Consider the following 20,783-nt stretch of genomic DNA (forward strand, 5'->3'; position numbering starts at 1 on the left):
TTTGCAGTAGAGTTCCCTTTATTTCATAACATTAAAGCACACAACCATTAAATACACTTGACATTTCTACTGTGCTATCTAAAAAGCTACACTCCAATGTACGCATGGCACAAATCTGTGGCATCCACTTTGAACACGTGGAACATCTAAATCAAAGCAAAGGCTTCACATAAAAAATAGATCTTACTCTCTGCAACTGTATTCTTTAAAAAAGTGATGGCGATGATGAGATGGAATGGAAAGAAAGTGGATTACTGAAGCAACAATCACCTCCCAGATTCAATGCAGAATGTTATTTTTATCAGCTCATCTGCAGATGGCACAAATGAAAGCTGATTAAGGCAAATGCTTCTTAAGAAAGGCAATTTCTTGTAAACAACAAGGGAATTATTTTTGTCTTCATCATAAGCTCTTTCTCAGGAGCAACGCTTGCTATGTCCCAGGCTGCTGTGGGACCCCTGCCCCTCTCACTGCTGCTCTCTATTTCTGAAGGGATTACATGATGCTTTGTGGAATGCCAGCTTGCAGCTGGCCATGAGAATAGCTCAGCTTTCTTTGCAGGCAGCTGCAGCAGCAAAACGTGCTACCACAAGACTTTTCCAGCGGCCTGTCTGGCCTTTATAATGTGCTTGGCCTCTGGGCTTTGGTATCTGACTGGCAGTGTAGTGTTTGTGACGTTTTGTGGATCACCTGTATCAAACTAGTCACCAGCACAATAATTCAGTAAAAAAAGAGTGAAGGTGTATTAGAAAAAAAGTATCTTATTTTAAAGCAATATTAAGAAAAACTAAACTATGCTTTCATTTCAAGGGCTTCTGTGCACAAATGCTTTGATCCCAAACTAATCAGTGTCTATTAATTAATTGGCACCTAATGAACAGCAACATAAGTCACTAAGCAGTCAATTTTTTTTTAAGGGGAATTTCCTCTTGGAAGTAGAGCATCTTCTCATGTCCTGACTTGGAATTTTCCTGCTTTTGTAATATATTTGACACCCTTAAAAGGCTTGTATTTTTCTCCATACATGTCTAGGCGATTCACTTTCAGTCCTGAAAAATACAAAAACACATACAAAGTTAAAAGCAGAATGCTAGCAATTACGTCAGTCTGTTTCAAAGTCCTGCTTTCTTGAAGCGTGTTAAGATAGGTTAGGAAGCTGGTTTTCCTTCCTTTCACAAGTTCATCCCCTTTGAAATAGGGGAAGTGGCTGTTCTTGTCACCTAATCATAGCTGCCCTGGCAGGGCAACAACTTTTTCCTGTCCTACTCAGCGAGCCAACATCCTCCTTCCAAGGGATGGACTGTTGACCAAATGAGCCTGTCTTGCGCAGCTCCTGTACGCTGCCCTCGTTCCCAATAGTGTAGATGAAGCAAAGGACAAGTTTTAGAATTCACTCTAGATCCTGATTGCAAGGACCAGCAATCCCTCCGCTAGTAACTGAGGAACACCAGTAGCTGTTAATTACCTAATAGTTTCAGGCTGCCCCCTGCTTTCTCGCAGGCCCATTATCTCTGGCATCCAGCCATTGGATCCACTCCATTTTGCTAGATTTAAAGCCATGGGCTGCAAGTTGAAGAGGAAACTGCAGGGCTCTGTTCCTACACAAGAACTTACTGTTACTTACTGAGCAAAGTAGCCTAGAAAGCAAACAGACCACAGCCTGGTACCTACCTAGAAAGGCGTGATGTGCACTACCACCAGTTCTCATCTACTGCCTTCAGTCACCCTCTTCCTTTCCAAATGTGAGTCTTCGCTCTGTTAGGGCCTTAATCCTGCAAAGCTTGCTGGCAGAAGCCTTGTATACACGGACAACGCATGTCATTTAGATGTTTGCAGACCGAGGCCTTGTTTGCTTTGAACTTACTTTTGCACTTACCCTAGAGACTTCATTCTGATTTTACCTGCAGGTTGTTTTGAAGATGAAAAACTAAGCAGCTCCAGAAGGAAAGAATAAGAAGGGCATTCTTTAAAATTAATGGAGTTTTTTGACCACTAGAAATGGCTTTAGTGGTACAAGGGTAAAGCAAGTCAAGAGCAGCATGCTAAATCATCATCCATCACTCTTTGCTAAAAGTATAATTTGCATGTTTAATGCACAAGTCAACAAAGAAAAATCCATTCTTCTGTAGACTTCCCACAGTCTTTCTTGAGCAAAACAATTGGGAAGTCACAATTCCCAGCAAGGGAGTCTTCCAGCAAGGGTAACTGTCAGGTTTGGGTAAATCAGACTTTACTGGTTTTGGACCAAGCTGACTTCAGATCAGCATCTCCAGTGAAAAGACTAACAGTTTCCCACTTCATTTCCTACTGCTACTCATTCCACCAGTACCAATTTCACGTAACAGTCACCCACTCACCTGAAATTGCAAGCTGTTGTATCTTAAACTGGATGTTCAAACTTGGATTCTCCTCTGGCTTAGGGGCTCCAGACTGCAGGTTCACGATGCCCTTCAGGTTTGGTAGCTTTTGAGGGGTAATTTTGCCAACGTCCCACGTTAACACCTTGCCAGGAAAGAGAGAATAGTAGCAGTAGCTTTCTAGGAAACACTCTATAAGGTCAAGTTCATGTCAAGCTTTTAGTTTGCAGGCTGGCTACAAAAAGCAGCCTGGTAGCCCTGACAACTAGCCCACGGGCTGGGAGATAGCAGGGTTAGGGCTCCTGCAGGTATGGAGGATGCCCTTTTCTTTCCCAGCACTTCATTTGCCCTCTCAGCTTTCCTTGGTTGGTCTGTGCACTTAATACATCTTGTTCCCTCAGTAACGGTGATTGTTCCTGTTGTCACATTGGCCAGCTAGATCCAGGAAGCAAGGAGAGAAACCGGCACAAAGGTCATAGGAACTTAAACATGAGAACGAGGAGGACAGGAGCAAGGCACTTGGCAAAAGGAGATGTTTCAGCCAGAGTAACTTTCCTAAAGGTCACTTGCTTCCCATTGATTCTCACACTTCAAGAAGATACATGGAACAAAGCTGGCCCTTTACTCACCCGCAAGAGGTTTTTTTGTTTTTCTTATCATAAACTGAAAACTGTTGATAAATGCAGAAAAACCTACTTTTTCCCTACTTTACAAACTTTTGCAGTTACAATTCACCTAGTTGTCCCAACTCCTGACAAAAACACAGCATAATTTATTTCTGCAGAGAGGAAAGGAGACTTCAAGTGGTTTTGTTGGTGGTTTTGTTTTAAAAAATCAAGGTCTGTTCTTTTTGAAACAAAACGTTACTTGGAGAGCTTTCACTTACGATTCAGATCAATTGCTGACTGAGATATTCCAAGGGCAGCAGAAAGCTGGAGCTGGGTGTTAGAGCCAGCAGAATGGTTTGGCTCAGACTGCATTTCAGCGGAATGGTTCCTGGGTACTACAGAGCTTCAGGAGCTTTAGGAAATTTACGTCTCAAACCCCAACCCAGAGGCAAGAAGGCAGGACTCCCAAGATGCAGTTTTTCAGACTCTCTGTTTTCCTTCCTTCAGGCAGATCTTTTGGAAGATGGTTTTTTCCTCATCTTCTGCTCCCTGTTTTTCTGGCTACCTGTTTTCAAGTCTACTGCATTTTCTCCAGATAAGTACGTTTTAAAGAACATAGATTGCAAAATGTACCATAGCTGAAACCACCAGCAAAATACTGCTGTATTCACTAAAGAAAACTATTAGGGGGGTGAAGGAGCAGGGGAAAAGAGAGGAAGGAAAGGCAGAGGGGAAGGGAGGAGAGAGGGGACTGATAAAACCAGAAATCACAACTGGTGCGTTTCTAAGTTTGAAAAATGAAATTTTAAAGAGAAGATTTTAATTCATAAACATACACTGCAGTGAAAGTTTTCTGCTAAGTGTAGAACACTGTTCCAGTGCTCGGCAATATGAACGACTTGTTCTAATGTCATCTTGAGTATTTAAATAAATAAAAACTTAAGACTTACTTTAGTAACTGGGTCAAATATATAGCTGCCTTGTGTAGCAGTGAGGTTCATATTAAGTACAGCCTTTGGCATGTGAACTGTCATGACAACTCCTTCTACTGTCTTCCCCATGTTCTGTTTCGGTCCAATGGTAACATCAAACCTTCCTGAAGAACTATTTTCCTTAAAACTGATCATGTGTTTCACATATACAGGAATTGCCACCAAGCTGAAAAGAGAAGACACTAGCTGAATGCATCCTGGCTACTTCTTTGCTCCAGAAAACAGAGCTCTTGTAAATAGTTCTTGGGTTTCTGGCAGGTATTCAAGTTAGAACCAATTTGTTTCAAATGTTAAAAGTGATACTCAGCTCTTCAACATCATTGCTGAAGTGATTTTATTAGCAGAGAATCACAGGAAAAAAGATTTTCTTCCAAATCACTTGTCCTAATCTCTTTCCCTCCATCTGTTTATTTTTTTTAAAGTAATCTCACTGAGCCAATTCTCAGAACAGCCACCAGTCAAATCAGACTTAGTCTGCAAATACCTGCAATTTAGACTTTTGTTCTTTATTCTTTTTATGAAGATCAGAGTCCTTTATGTATACAGAGACTTTAGCCACAAAGCATCTAGCAGCAGCAATGATTACTAGGAATGAATAGCCCTTCAGTTCTGTCATTTGTGGTTTATTCCACTGAAAAATGATTGTTGTGTATCAGCAGCTCACTGAAAAACTGTTTTCTTATTTTAGTGGGGACAGAGCAACAGATGAGACACAACCTGAGAATATGCGTTTTAGCAACAATGTCAATTCCCTGTAACAAGGAGAAATGTGCAGGGACTCCGATGGGAGGCGGTAGATGGTACATCTGAAGAACTGGTGTGTCTACACGGAAACGTACTTCTGCGAACTGACACGGTAGGAGATCAATCTGAAATTCCCATCAGGAGGAATGAACGAAAGGACTCGCTCAGACTCCCAGCGTTTGAACCGAATACATGGATGGAAGCTGACGTCATCCAGCAGCCGTGGGTTCTGTAAGTAGTGGCAAAGCGGTAAGAGAAATCTCATCAAGTCTCAGCAGTTTGAACTCGCTCTGGAATTCTACACAATCCCTATTTCTTAGACCCTAAGTATCATTCCTAGCCACTAGCTGAGGCACGTTACTGAGCTAGATGGATTTCTGGTCTGACCTGGTACAGCAGTTCCTGTGAGTGTATTTTTACATACAGACAAAAGCCACTCCGACTACTGAGCAATGCGGCAACTTCTGCAATATAATGCAACATTTGTTATTTTTTATATGTGTTAACACATGAAGTAGTGATTGTGCTCTTAAAATTGTTTAACTCTGATCATTAAGAAAAATAAATCCTGAGTGATTGAAATTCCCAAATATATGCTAAATTTACCATGAAAGAAAGAGAAAGATCTGGCATTCCTGAGAGCTTAATACACGAATCAATAACACCTTGGATTTCTGCAAAGACTGTGGAACCTGCGGCGGGAAAAAAAAAACAAAACACTTGAATTAACACGATTATCAAGGGCCTAACAAACGTTGTGAAGTGCAGCTAGAGGGCAGAGATGACATTTGCACAACACTCAAACACATGCCAAGCACAGACAGGAAAGGTCACTCCAGTTACCTGTGGCCTGGCCAGCCTGCTAAAGTACGTGAGCCAAAGCAAACAGCTTGTCCCAAATCAGCTAACTATGCTTGTGCCAGCTGTTACACAGGACTTGTACTGGATGTGCTTGAACTGGTTGTCAGCAATGAGCAAATAAGAATTTCAGAATATGCAAGCTCTGAATCCTCCTTTCTTTCATCCCTGTCTCCAGAAAACTAGCAAGTTGTGTAGTGGTGCAGGGAAGTTGAAGCACATCAAAACACAGTAATTCTGTGCTATAAAGCTCCAGATAACCCTGGCTTTCACAACCATGGCTTGTTTAACAGTGGGATTACTTATTCATCTGGATGTTAAATACATCTATAGCAAAACAAAACAACCGAAAACAAACCCAAAGCAAGAATACCAGGCATCTTACCCAGGAAAGGTTCATTTCCTTAAATGCCCTGTAAGGACAGAAAGGCACGAGCAGAACTCTGGACTAATTAGCTCTACAAGCAGAGGTTATTTTAGAAGATATGTATAAACTATTGCTGATCTAGTCAAGGGGAAGGAGAAACTGTGGGTTAATACTTTGCTTGAAAAGAAGGGATCCTGTTTCAGATGAAAGTAGTTAACCATATCCCTGTGAAACAAGATAACATCCCCATTCTAGGGGAGCAACCTTATCTACTTCTTAATGCTAGTGAAGGTTAGGAAGGAAGATTCTTGCATCGCTAGTCCCCAAGGGATCAGAGCAGATGCCTACTGCAGTGGATCCACAGTAGGAAATTTAAACACTCCGTGGACACTGATTTGGCTTGAAATACATACAGAAATACAGAAATAGTCTTGATTCTAGCTCCTCAGACTAAGCACTCCTACTGCTCCTGGGAATCCTGTTGAGCTAAGGAGAGTAACACAGCCATCAGGGTGTTCTGACTGTGACTGCCGCTTTCTTCGAGTTTCAAGACAGCGAGAGTAAGAGCTGCACAACAGCCATTTATGACTGTCCAGTTCAACGGTGGCCAAAGCGTTTGATGCACTGGGGTATGGAACCAAACCAACACTGACTGACTACTGCTACAACAGCAGCACTGAATGAAGTAACTGGAGATTTGCTCCCTGCCCCATACCACCACAACATTGTGTCATGCAGTCTCCATCCAGCTTTAGTAACTGATGGCCCCAATAATGAACAAAACCATGGGCTTCGGTCCACAGAACAGCAGTTTTCTTTTTGCATCAGTTTTTTTCTACTTCTTGGCACTGGTAACATTTACACAAAAGTTAGCAGAGTTGAATCTCAGATTAAAGATTTTTTTATTTAAAGCTATCATGTTTCATTTACAGAAAAGAGTATTATTATGCTTCATAATATCTGGCTCCAGTTTATATATAAGAAAAACAATACTGTCCAGCTATTTTGCACCATGTTTTGTCTTGCTATCAGAAGAAAGCTAATGAAAGCTTTTGTCTTGCTCACTTGAGGGCCTACAAGGACTACAGTAAATTGCTGGCAGGAACAATGGAAGAAAATTTTCTTATCACATTTAAATTTTCAACTATTTTTTTCTATTTATATCTCCTAAGAGATAATCAATATACAAACAGAAGTACAGAATATTTCTTGGGGATGTTCTTGAAGCAGCCTAGAGCATATTGCTATTTTAAGACGAAGAAATACATTTGGGCATGTCATTTTAAATTGTATATTTCTATTTAAGATCTAGATTCCTGTACAGAAAACACACACAAAAAAGCAGTTGGACTGTATTCTTTCTAAACACCAGCAGCTAAACATAAACACATTCAAGAAACAAAAATGAGTTTGCAAGGCATCTTACCTGATTTGTCTATAATCGCATCAATTTCTTCAATGACATCAAAATAGGCTTCGTTGTTTGTGTATTTTACTCCTGCTCTGCGCCAAGGGATGTTGGACAACTGTCCGGTGGGAAGTGTGTCACCCACATTACTACTGCCTTAAAAATGAAAAGGAACTCAAAATCGGTAATTAATTACAAGAGGGAAGTTTCAGCTGCCAAAATTAATAATCAAAGCAAGATTTGCCACCAAGAACTGCAGACTAGAACCTGGACCACTAAAGTTGCATTCACTAGGTGACATGAATACACTTTAAGGATATGTTCCGGCTTGGATTTTTCAGAGCGTATTTTGCATAGCAAACGTCTACACCTGACCACGTGCCAAATCGACCCAGGCCCTGGCCCATAGGCTTGACCTATCTCATCATGGTGGGCTCTGCTGGCAATCACTGACCAGTAGATGTCCTTGTTATCATCTGATCCCGATCCTGACCCTCACCTGTTGGCTCAACTTCTGGGCTTCTTAACAGCGGTGCCAATGCCCCTGCCTGCCTTGCTGTCACCCTTGGCTCCTGGTTCTTAATACCACCCAAGGGCTTCCTGAGCTGCCTAGTCATAAAGTAAACTGATGATTGTTTAAAAAGAAAAAAAATAATCTTAGCACTTCTGAGGCTTAGGTGACCGATCTTGGAATCCCAGTATAGTGGAAACAACTCCCTTTGCCAGAAGTAGGTCTCAGGACAGAGCTACAGCTCACGCTTGCTTGTGTCCTTCAGCACAATGAAGGTGGCAGTGTGTCCTGCTGTGTGACACAGCTTCCCTCAGAGGCTGACAGCCAGCAGTTATAATTTTTACACAACCTGCTGGGTAGGCCCTCTCCTAGCAGGCAAACAGAAGTTTTCATTCTTTTGAGCTAGTAAAATAACTCACACAGAAAAAACCCTCCCTAAAGACCACCCTGGCGCTATAACACATGGGGGAGGAGTTGCAACCATTTTCTCACTCCCACTGCATCTCTGGAGGGGAGCAGTTGCTGTGTCCCTCAGCAGCCTTGCAGGGTGCAGCAGCGCTATGCAGCCTGGGCTGCCAGGCCAGGCAGGCAGCAGAGCCCTCACACTGCCGTTTCCCACCCGCTCAGCGCTGGGCTGTTAACAGTGACAAGATGTAGGCTGCCCTGGGCAGGCACTTTAGGCTCCCAGGGAATTCTAATAAGGCTTTAGATAAAACAAGAGGATTTGATGCTGCAATCCTTGGCTTCAGGAGTCTTAATTCCCCTTACAGTAGCACATCTAGTCCATTAACGTCAAGATATTTTTCATAACTACCATCCAAAAACACATTTCAAAAAATCACAATCAAAACCCAAAAGACAGAAATTAAAACTGACAAGATTTATACTCAAAGATTAAACCACATGTGCTACCTTGAAGTCCAGCTCCTCCGAGCACTGCCTCTGTGTGGCCCTGCAGCCCACCTACCGCCCTTCTCTAACACAAGGTACAGGCGAGCACCTCGCATACCCCTGATCCCACGTGACACCTCATGGTGTACCTCTCTTGCACCCACTTGCCAGACAAGCAGATTCCACCAGCTCAGCTGACAGACATTTGGCTCTGTCAGTGCAAGACATACACATTTACAACAGCCAAAAACCAGCTCTGAACTTGATGGATGCTGATGCTGGTAGGCGCAGGGAGGAGGCTGAGGGCAGGCTATTTGCTTCCCTTCGTGTTATCTGTTCCCAGCCACCGAAGATTTATTAGAGATCTGCTATATACCTTTCTGCAATGATTTCTTAAAAAATGCATAGCCTTCTCCAATGCCCCTCAGTTATTCAAGGCTTGGGGCCAATCCCAGAGCACCTGTCTCCAGTATGTGCTGTCTGTGCTGGGAACTGCCATTCCTGAGGGACTCCAGCAGCTGTGGCTGGACCAGACGGTGCCACTGGGGTTATCAAAGGGGCCAGGCATAAACTGCAAATAACGAAGAAGCTGCTTTTATTCAACTCTTAATTGTGAGAACTAGCAGGACAGTGGCCTCACCTTACAGATTCACACAAATATGATATTATTTTTTTAGCTATGAAGCATGATGGGGCTTTGCTTTCAAGCAGCCAGTCACCGCTGAAAATTATTTATTTTCATACCTGTGATGGAGTTGACAACAGAGCGCAAAATTGTGGGAGGCTTAATCAGCTCCTTCAATATGTTAGATTCCGTTGCCAGTGGAAAGCCATTGTCTAACATTTCTTCTAGAAGTTCATACACAATAACTACATTGTCCTTAATTGCAGTCTCAGAACATTCGCCAAAGTAATCCTAAACAAATCAGAGATTACAAAGGAGATGTTTTTTATTTCTGTTAAAATGCTTTGCAAAAGTTTGGGGGCTTTTTGCTTACAAAAATCCTCCAACATATCGAGGAATTTTAGTGCCTAAACTGACTAGCTACTTCTATAGTCTGATGGCATCATATGTTAAGGTTACATTTATCATCTATATTAGAAATAAAGACAGCATGAACAGTGAAATGAATGTAATCTGGTTTACTAGTATATAGGTCCCAAAGGTTCTTCCACTTGTGAACGTTAACATATCTTCACTTAGAAGACTCTTGTAAAATAAGGAGACTATCTTTTGGCAATGCTCGACCTTCACAGAGGCTCCTTTATTTACAGTATCTATGAAATAGGTTGAAAACTGACTCCACGCTTTGCAGTTCTTTCCTCCCTATAGAGTGTTCATGACTGCATGCTCCTTTTCATCTATGTAACATGAACAGTACAAAACCTTATAGAAAAAAGGCAGCATTTACAAAGTGGGATTTGGGTTTTAGTGCATGTGCACTGGTAACTATAAATCAAATTAATATACCAAATATACCTTCTTTTCCTTTGTACTCTATAAACCAGTGCTTGACTTAAAAATTGCAAAGGGGAAAGTCACTGACAGGAAGGTTTAATACCTTTCTTTAAAATAAGTTTATACAAAAATTCCCTTTGAATTATTTCAATTTTAAAATTATTTAATGATGACAGACCTGGAAAGTATCTGCTACTCGGTGCAGAAATTCAATTACAAAGAGTGGTGGCACTTCTGTCTGTATGACAGACACAAAGAAGATTTTATCCCGATAGATGCTGATGAGGTAGTGATGTGGCGTTGAGATGACAGGAGGCACATTCTCAACATCGATTGCTTTCTCCTGAGCCTCAAAGAAATAATCACACACAGATTGGCTCACAACGCTCTTCCAGTGCTTCTCCAAGAATATATCACCAGAACAGTTTATAAGAAACAGGCTGTGGATCATTTTCTGTTGGAAACACATTCAAAGAGGTTAAACAAAAGGATATGAGGATTGATATTGTTTCTTCTCCCAGATCCCCTTTCTTACAACGGTTATTCTTTATTAACATGCACTGTGAATTTCAGAAAAAGATCTGCTTTGCTGCTTTTCTTTAAATTGCATTTTCTTTACTTAGGGGAATGTCCCACCACAAAGTATTTCACAGTGGATTAAGTCACTAACATGTATCACAATGTAAGCAAGAAGCCAGCACCCTTGATTTCCGCTTTCACCCCTATTTGATATTTGTAATTTATTTCTGACAGAAAAGCTGACTCTCATGAGCTGGCACTCACCTAAACATGTTTGGCAACATGTAAGGGTAACTTATACACAGAGATTCCTATGGCAGAGAAGTTCCCATAACATTTACACACATAAACAAAGAACTGCGCTATCTTAAAAGATATAGCTCTTTAGCTTGTCAGCTTTCAGCTACTGAACTAGAAAAGGGTTTTTTTGGGGTGGATTTTTTTTTTTTGCTGGCTGATTAGTCTTATTTCTGATCTATGCCAAGCTGCACCTGGATAAAGGGTTGGAATTCATTGAAAATATGTGTAAATTGCCTTACATGTGCTTGGCACACATGAAATACGTTTACATAAAATGTTTTACACTTAAAAACTAACTCACTTCTGAAAAAGGGGCGTATGAACTGCAGATAAGGAACGTAACTTTTTTCTTGTATCTTTAAAGACTTACAAATAACATGCCTTGGCCACCAATCTTTCATTTTATTCATGGGACAAGAAGCTTATCTACCTTTTTTTAAAACTAATTCCAAGTCTACTCCTCAACTTTCAGTGAGATAGTAAGTGGACTAAACAGTTGACTCAACAAAGTGAATAAACTGTTTTCTCCACAGCTATAGAAGAGACACATGCTATCAGACTTCAGTTTATCTCTTTAGCCTTTACATGAGACAGATATAATGCTTTGGCCGACCTGCAGCATAACCATCCTCTGACAAAAATAAGGTCCAAGTTTAAACTCAGGCTTAGAGAACAAAACAAACAAATTGTAACCCACGCGCTGGCTCTTCAAGATGAAGTCAACCTAGTACTTCTATCCTGCATAAATTCATTCTGTAGTTGAAGAAGCTGCCCCTGCCATTGGCTATTCATCCCTTCTGCCTTCCAGGTACTGATTTAAGCAGGTCTGCTCTGCAATTACCTATATTAGCAAACTGGTCCTGCCATAAATTGACCCAGAAAAAGGAGCTTCTGGTCAGATCAGCTTTGTGATGCAAGTTATTACATTGCCAGAGAGTGCTAACAGCTGGTGTAGAGGAGGTGGTGGAAATGGGCAGATGTTAGCAATGGAGCTACCCTGAATTGAAGTTTATTTAGCCTTCGGAAGAATTCATATATGACTGGGAAGAGGCCAAACAGATACTGGGCATCCTCACCTTGAAACAGGAAGACCACCATCAACTCTGCATGTCCATAAGCCAAACACACCTACCAAAAACCTATAATAGTTTTCATTAATCTTAGCATGTTTGGCCAGGACCGTGCCATAAAATGCAGATAAAATTTGCCCCTTTGCTAATGGTAACTCTGGCACACAAATGTGAAGATGGCAGAGAAGCATCTAAATGTAAATGGCCCAGTCCCACAGGGATTTTAAGGAGTCCAAACACCGTATGATTAAGCCTCATTCCAAAATACTGGAACAAGCACTTAGCTCCACCCAGAGTGAGCTCTTGTTGCTGTGTCTGAATCTAAACTGCCCAGAGTTCTAGGCTGACCTCCCAAAACAATGGAACACTGAAAAATGGTCTGGTCCTGCAGATTTTGACAAAACAAAAGTATGTCTTCCACAGCTCACCGGAGAAGGTGAAAAAGGCCTACTAAAGAAGGTAGTTAGCATGGTATTTCCCTCCACCTAAGTCAGCAGACACAGGAAGGGAGACAAGATCCAGCTTTTCAAATTCTAAACTCCAGCTGCTCCTTCACATGCATGACAACAACACGCTCATCTTCATTGGAGGCCTTGCCAGGTCTTAGATATCTCCTGCTAAGAGCACCCTGTCTTTGGTGGTAGACACAAAAAGACGAATAGCAAACACGTAGACAGAAAAATCCAACTAAGCCAATATGGTATATAACAGGAAGTTCTTTTGGAAACTGTGACTGCCAATTTGCTTAAGAGCGGGAAGGAAACAAAGCTACAAAGTGTGACTGCATGTTTCTACTGTATCTCTCTCAGACCAAATTAATCTCTTAATTTAGTTTGTTGACAAAACAATTTTAATACTGTGGCCACAGCATTCTTATAAAGGAGCCTTGACACAATTGCTTTAATCCAGTTCAACTAAACATGTTCTGAATTTAGCCAGCACTGAACATTAAAACCCTCCAAAATCTCCTGGATAGTCACACAACAGCGGCAAGTATAATCAACCACTGAATGTCAGTATTGTTCCACACCAACGCAGCCCAAACATATGAAGCTGATCAGCTATAAAGCTTAGAATAGTTCTCTGTACATTTTAATATGGATACAATAGCATGTCTGTTAACAAATATAAAACCAAATTCCTAGTAAATGCATGCAAAGCTGCATAGGAGAGTTTTGGTGCAAGTAGCACTGCTGGAATCCATTTCCAGAGGACTGGATCTACAGCCCACTGTGAAGAAGCTCTGCTGGACTGCAGGCAGCTTCGGACGATACTCTGACAACAGTATATCAGCTACATGTGACAGTGTTTTTAAGCCCTAGCAGTTGTCCTGCTGTTAACACTCATACAGATTCTGTTGGTCAGAAGTGATTTGTGTTTGTCACGATTTACTTTTAACAAGCACAACTGTGCAGCAGGCTAACATAATCGCTACCTAAATACAGCCGCTTCGTTCTACTGTGCTGGCAGCAAGCGCCTTGCGTATAAGTGGCTGTGTTAGCAGGGCCTCCTCTTTTGCCCTCAGTTCTGCTTAGCGTATTAGACCATGACCTGATACGCAATCGAGGGAGGGTATGGGTAGCCAGAAAGGGTGGTAGTGTTGGACCACTGCCCCTATTTACTCATCTGCCCCAAGCTGCCCAGGTACCAGCTGTGTTCCTACAAGTGTTTGTGTGGCCTCGTGGTGAATTGGAGTACCAGACTGATCCAGGGGACCATGCTTGGCAGATTACAGCTTTACGATATTTGTGGAAACTAAGCAGTAAAACCCCACCCAGCTGCCTACCCTGTCTTCTGGGTAGGAAGATAGGGATTACAGGCTTTCGCATGATACAGAATTATTCTGCTTCTAGCGTATGAGTTCCCTTCAAAATGCCTCATATACTCCTTTCCTCCTCACAAGTTTTAGCAGTACGCTAATTTGCTGCTAATTTGAAGTGCTCTGAAAAACGGAAGCTCTCTCCTTGCAGCTTAAGTACAGAGCAGGCACAAGCCCTGTCCTATCAGCCAAAAGGCAGCTCTGTTTGTACGCTTCCCAGCGCCAACTATAATAAAGCTCTTACAGTGGTGCAGACATCAGTCTATTATACGCAAGACTAAGTAATTTGATTTATCCCACACGCTGTCAAGCAATTGGCACCAGCCAAATAAAGATGGATTTCATGTTGGACATCTTACAACTGGTACTACTACAAAAATACCTTATGTAAGCTATTATTTAACAAAAACTACTTACAGTGCTCCCAATACTGATGATTTCTCTGCTACTCTATTTTTTAGAGCGCCAGATTTCATTTCAGACATGTAGACATCCCCAAATTAATTTCTCAGTACCCTGCCTTCTGCTATCTCATCAGAACATTAGATTTGCAAAGAAAAAAAAAAAGAAAAATGGTGAACATAAGAAATCAATCTTGGAAGGCTAAGATTCCTCACACCAATAGGTCAAGTTAATACTTGTGGCCAAATAGCAAAGCATGCGTTTGGGAAGCAAACACACATGCAGCACTTTGAGGGTAAAGGTCTTGAATCAAAGTTTGTAAGTTTAAAAAAACAAAAGCACACCACCAAAATTTAAGAGCCATGAGAGTACCTGTACAAGCAGCATACACACAGACCACTTTGAGACGGCAGCATAAAACCATTCTGTGTAAAATACTGAAAGCGTGGTTCTGGGACTATTTCAAAAGGACACGCCTCCCATTTCTCTACTTTTAGAGAAGCAAGACTGAAGACATAGGTGGATTATTATTTGCATTGTTAGTCCACAGCAAGCCATTCAAGCTCATTTTTAGCAGGCTGACAGCCTTCCACACTACTGCCTGGCTGAAAGGCATCTTACAGGCACTGCAGCAACAAGCAGCCCAGCAGAGGTTTTGCAGCTGCTTCTCACAGACTTCCCATCCTTGCTCTGACACACGGAACTCCATGTGATTCTTTGCAGTCATTTCCACCCCACCTAAATTTGAAGACCTCACAGAAGAACTAAGTATTTTAACTAAGGTGCCTTCAATGTGCTGTTTCCAAGCCTGTATCTTTCTAAATCTGGATTTTGCAATGTTACTATTTTTCAATCTCTTAGCACAGAAACATCTCGACTGAAGTCACAGCAGGCTCACAAGACAAAAGTGGAGCTCATTGGCAAGAGGGAGAGGCTGTGAGCATGGGAAAAAGCCTGATTGCATAGGCTTGTCCTTAGCTACAATTAAGTCCTCTACAATGTAATTAATGCAGAAATACTGTTACCAGCTGCTTTTCCGTAACACTGAGCTTACTTACAGTCAATTCTGTGAAAACCAGGAAGCGAGGAATTTATCACTGACCTCTGCAACGCCCTTCAGAGCTAGTAATAATTACTGAAAACGGCTCAAAATGGGACCATCACTGGGAAAGTATTCCACAGCTTCTATGCTCCCTGCATTTGGCGGAGCTGCTCTGAAGGCTGGAAGGATTAGTGGGGGTGGACTGTCTGAGCTCCTGTTACGCATTTGTGGAAATGAACTTCTAGTGACAAGCAAATGGAAAGTAATGAAATGCTTAGAGTAATCTGGAGAAACAAACAAGCTAAGACAGGCAGTTTGATTTCTATTTTAAAGCGAGTATTTTTGTCACAACCAGCTGGTTGGTAGTTTAGCTTTTTCCTATAAATTCAAGATGTCACAAATGTGCCATAGATGTGGCAAAACTAGACAACCTTTCCTCCCCACCTCCCCAACCCCATTCACCGGCTAGTTAAGCAGCAAACCTAATGAAGAGAAGTCCTATTACATACTTGTAGGACACTTTCAAGACAGCCAACATGGCAACTCTGAACATACGTGTAGCTGACTGGACCAACCTGATACAACATCAGAAGTTGTGATTCAAACTGATATACCTGGAAGTCTCAGATCTTACTAAAACATGAATGCTCTGTAATTTCAGTTTTTGTTAGCCTATCTTACTGCTGCTGCTCAAGTGTGATTAATCTGTCTACTTCTAAAGATGCCCATGGCTTAGGTACCTGCACATTAAAGTAAAACCATTTTTGCAATGCTTCTTAAGAACTGCCTGGTGTCCACCTCTGTTCATCAAGCAAAACTCCCATAATCAAATCAACTTTAACTTAACACCATGAAGTGCTTGTGTCTGCACAACTACTCAGATGCGTATTTTATCAGCAAGATCGTCCCTATTAAAGACTAAACACTTTGCTTCCCAGATGCTCAGTATACATTTATTTACCTTTACTCTCATTTAAAACATTGTTAGTAACTTTCTGGAATTGCTTTTAAAGGGAAGTCATCCTTTGAGAATACTCTGAAGTTGTCTTACATCAATGTTTGGTATCCATAACAAAACTTCCAACTTCCTCCATGCTTTTACCAATAACAATCACAGCCTGCATAAGAATTTGTGCAGCATTTCATCTACTGATGGAGAAGCTTTCCAATAATACATTTGCATGGCGCCTCTGTTCAATTTAGTTCCAGTATAAATCTTCTAATTGCTGGCAAGATAGTTCCATCTCTTGCCAACAGAACAATATTAGATCCTGAATAATCAAACAGCATTAGATCCTGAGTAACTGCAGTTCCGTTTGGCCTGTGCAAGAACAAAAAAAGCTGAAAAGGCAAGTTTCTTAGGGAAAAAATCCACCAAAACAATTAAAAATCAATTGCTAAAACTACATTTTTACATGAAGGTGGAACATTTCTTACACAATTTACATCCGAATCAGTTGGTTTAGGACTACTAAGGGACCACTTAAGAAATTCACTCTCTGAAAGGAGTACTGAATAGACAGAGAGGATCAAATGGACACAGGTAAGGTGACTATCTTGTCACTCATTTACTGTTAATGGGATTTTCAGGAACCGACTGATAATCAGGGTCATATTCCAGCCAAACCACGGGGAACACTGAACAGCCAAGGCAGCATGATTTGATCACAAGATATAAAAGCCTGCTCTCCGTAGGTCTTTGGGAAGGTGTTTTCCATTGTGCTCTCCCAGTTCACTGTCCCATTAAGTCTGACAGGTCGGAGCAATAGTGCTACCACCTTTATACTGCTCTTTTTCTCAGGCTCTATTTTAAGAGGCACTTGAGGTTCCAGAAAGGACAAGCACACTGCCAAAGAGCCATGCACTACTGAAATACTAGATCAGAGCCAACAAGTGTCACTGGAACCCTGCTGTAAACGACAGCTCTTACTAATGGGTGTGCACTCTGCCACAACTAGTCCAAATGAAGGCAGTAGAAAGAAGGCACATAACAATCTTCAACTCCCTACTCTTCCACGAGAACAGAGTGGCACTCTAATTCTTCCATCCTATGTGAATAAAATCAGGCTCCTGAATACTAAGTCTTAAAGAATCTTCTAAGAAGATGAAGCAGCCTCTCATGCATTACGTTGAATACGCATAGAAAAGATTTCACTTATTTTCTGTGTATTAACTCAGTTTTGAAAGCTATGTGGGAAGCTATAAGTTGGAGGAAAATAAAAGGGAAATAAGTGGAAGGAACTTAACATTTTAAAAGGGTTTAATTTGGTTTCTTCCCAGTACTACAGCCATGAAGTAGTTGCCGTTTGTCACCTGCTGTTCAGGCCTCTCTACCTCAAGGACTTCACCTTCTCTTTCATGAATCCTCATTACAAAGTTTCTATTTAAGATTCTTAATGCAGAACTGCTTGTACAGCAGAGCTCTGTTTGAAAGAGTAACTGGGACCTAGCTGGTGCAAAGCTATTTTGCACAATGGTAAATGTCATTTCTGGACAAGGACAGCAAAATTAGGTACTAGAGAGCGTGGAGTGGTCTTAATGTTTAATTTGCCATCTGCAAGGAATTTTCAGGTATGTGCACCCAGATGGGAAAGAATCTGCTTGTCTCATTTTTTTTTTTTTCAAAACCAGGTATGCTTGTGTTTTTTGAGTTAGCAGTCAACACGCTACAGATTAAATCCTAGACATTTAGAGTGGAGTACCATTCAGATTATTTTTTTTTTTTTAATAATTGAGAAGGTATGTACAGTTCAAACCTGCTGGGAACTGCAAGCTCATTCTCATGATTGGCACAGTCAGTTCTTTTGTAAAACATTGCTTCCATCATTCTACTTCTTACAGGAGTAATTTAATTTGCTTGTGCTTTTCTTGCAAAATAGCTTTTCCTCTACCATACTGCAGTCTGTCTCCTATGAACATGAATTTTCATCATTCAAGTATGATTTTTTCCTGGTTGTTTGTACAATAGCCACATTTAACAGTGAAGCTATTCCTCCAGTTCGATCTACATCTAATGGGTACAAATTATTCATCAAACTGAGAAGATCTTAAGTGCGTTGCTACTTCAAAGCAGATTAACACTGAAACAAAAGAAAAGTGACAACCTCCACGCAATTACCCTGTTAGGTACTGAACAGGGCAGAAGCAACGTGCAATGCACAGTGGTGGATAACGGGATTAATTTCCAGCACATATTATGCAAATTACAGTCACAGGGCCCCTTGCTAATTCAGCGAGTATAGCACGACCAGAACCACCATGTTGCAGCAGTGCTGCTGAGAAAAGATTCAGGTGACCTGGGTGCTACACCTCCTGCGGGCCCCCCTGCCCCTCCCGGTGTGGCTTTGCCGCAGGTTTTGGGTACAGCCTTTAACGGCAGTTCCTGCATCATTCCTCCTGCAGGCCCTGTGCCATCCCCGCTAAAAACGACACTAAATGACTTCCCCGTGCATAATCCATCCTTCCCAGCCGGCTTATCATTTCAGGGATTCACCTGTGCAGATCCCCCAGGACTGGGACACCGAACCGAGGCGGCCCCCGGGCCGGAGGCAGGCCCGCCGCTTCCCACCCGGCCTCTCGCCGAGGCCCCGCGCCCCCCAGTCCGACAGCCGTTGGCCCGGCCCGGCTCGGCCTTCGCTCCGGCACAAGCCGTGCTGTTCCGCACACGCACCAGAGCCCAGAAAAACAGGTTTTTTATTCAAACAGGCAAATAATTTCCCCTTTAAATGGACACCGAACAACTGAAATGGACGCAGGTAACACGGGAAGTCTGGGATTTACGGGCAGTCTCCTGCCACCACCGCTGACAGGGATGTCACCCCTGTCCGACTCCAGCCACCCGGAACTGCCGGCGGCTGCCTACGGGGCCGAGCACAGACGGCTGCCACCGAGGCACGCCCCACCGCGATGGCCGCCGCTTTCCCCGAACGCGGAAACCAACGCCCCACGCTCCCCGGTAAGGCTTCCCTCAGCGCCCCGACAAGCCTCCCCCCCCCCGCCGCCACGTACCTCCCCCGGCCCGGTGCGGCCTGCTCGCCCCGGCCCCGATCGGCCCGTCCCGCTCGCGGGGCAGCGGCCAAGATGGCGGCGAGGCCCGGCAGCGCGCGGAGCCGCCCCCCGGCGGAGGCGCGGGCGGCCGGGGCGCTGCCTGCGTTGAGCGGCGAATAACGGGCCCTTCCCCCTCCCCGCCCCGCCGGCCCCGCTGCCGCGGCCAGCCGTCCACCGCCCGCCGGCGTCCCTCGGCCTCGGCGGCGGGCAGGGGATGGAGGCTGTCTCCGGGCGGTAAAACCGCCCGGGCGGGCGGCGCGGCAGCGCACTGCTGGGCAGGCACGGTGGGCGGCGCGGCCTCCCCTCCCCGTCAGGCGCCCGGCGCGGCCGCCCGCCCCGCCGCCCCCCATTGGCGGTGCCGGCGCGGTCGGCGGGGTGGGGCGGGCCGGGGCTGGCCGCGGTGAGCGGAGCGCGCCGCACGCTGCCCAGCGCGAAGATGGCAGCGGGAGAGCCGCAAGCCAAGAAGCTCAAGCTGGAGCAAAAGCAACTGAGGTAACGGGCGGCGGGGAGGGGCTCTTCCCCACGAAGAAGCCCCCGTGGATACCGGAGGGTCGCTGGGTGCCGCCGGCGTTGTCCCCGGTGGGGGACGAGACGCGTGCCGCCGCGGTACGCGGTCAGAGTCACGCCGGGAGGGTCCCGCCGCGAGGGTCCCGCCGCGCCGCGGCCGCCGGGCTGGGCTCGGCCGGGCTGGGCGCGGGGCGGCCCCGCCGCGGGACCGCGCTATCCCCCCGGCGGCGCCGGGCGCACGTGGAGGCGGGCGGCTGGGCCGTCCCGCGGCGCTGCCGCTGCCACGGCGCCCCTGCTCCTGCCGCCGCCGCCGTCTTGGCGGCCGCCCCGCGGCTACCGGTGTCCGGTCCCGGCGTTTGCCCAGGGGCGCCGGCGGGCTGGGCGCCCCGCGGGCGGGGCAGCGGCGGGCGGGAGCGCGGCTGGCGTGCGGCGGGAGGCGCGGGGGCCGCGGCGCCTGGTGTGCGGGGCCCCCGCTTTGCCTCGGGGTCGGTTAATACCGGTGAGCTTCTGGGCACCGGGGTGGGGTCGAGCGGTGGGACTGAACAGTGCCTGCAGCTGCGCCTCCCGGTGTGGAAACGCAGCCTGGGTTGTCGCCCCGGTTCTTCGGCTTTGGAAATCCTCTCTGAAAGCCCCAATTAATACCCTTGAGGACTCTCTGTCCCCATCAGACAGGAGTTTAGTTATCTAAAAATCCTTATTACCAGATACATTTTTTTCCAGGACACGTGCAGTATTTTTAAATGTTTTCATATTGAAATAATCTGTGCCATTTGTTATACTTCCTAATTTATGTGATCACTGTGTAGTATCACCGACTGAATCCCATGTGACTAATGGCCTGCACAGAAACAAGTCATTTATTTTTAAAAGTCATAGCAGAAA

At 44.2% G+C, this 20,783-nt stretch overlaps 1 protein-coding gene across 5 annotated transcripts; it reads right to left on the reverse strand.

Moving 5' to 3' along the window:
- On the reverse strand, positions 1-19,396 carry AP3M1 (adaptor related protein complex 3 subunit mu 1). Of its 5 annotated transcripts, none has more exons than XM_086466424.1 (10): positions 19,356-19,396; positions 10,374-10,649; positions 9,481-9,652; positions 7,353-7,490; positions 5,308-5,393; positions 4,797-4,930; positions 3,916-4,123; positions 2,358-2,502; positions 1,466-1,598; positions 960-1,049 (listed from the first exon to the last, which is right to left on the reverse strand). In XM_086466424.1, the coding sequence occupies exons 2-10, from the start codon at positions 10,644-10,646 to the stop codon at positions 998-1,000; spliced, it is 1,341 nt and encodes a 446-aa protein (XP_086322550.1). In that variant the 5' UTR covers positions 10,647-10,649; positions 19,356-19,396; the 3' UTR covers positions 960-997. The 5 variants fall into 5 exon arrangements, 3 of the variants coding, with proteins under 3 accessions (XP_086322551.1, XP_086322550.1, XP_086322552.1); XR_015183526.1 differs by lacking the exon at positions 1,466-1,598 and adding an exon at positions 1,672-1,795 and having other exon boundaries at positions 1,015-1,049; XR_015183527.1 differs by lacking the exon at positions 960-1,049 and adding an exon at positions 1,672-1,795 and having other exon boundaries at positions 1,565-1,598.
- Positions 19,397-20,783: the final 1,387 nt, after the last annotated feature.

This window comes from Leptosomus discolor, chromosome 6 (assembly GCF_034619465.1).
Source record: "Leptosomus discolor isolate bLepDis1 chromosome 6, bLepDis1.hap2, whole genome shotgun sequence".
In the NCBI taxonomy this organism is placed as follows: Eukaryota; Metazoa; Chordata; class Aves; order Leptosomiformes; family Leptosomidae; genus Leptosomus; species Leptosomus discolor.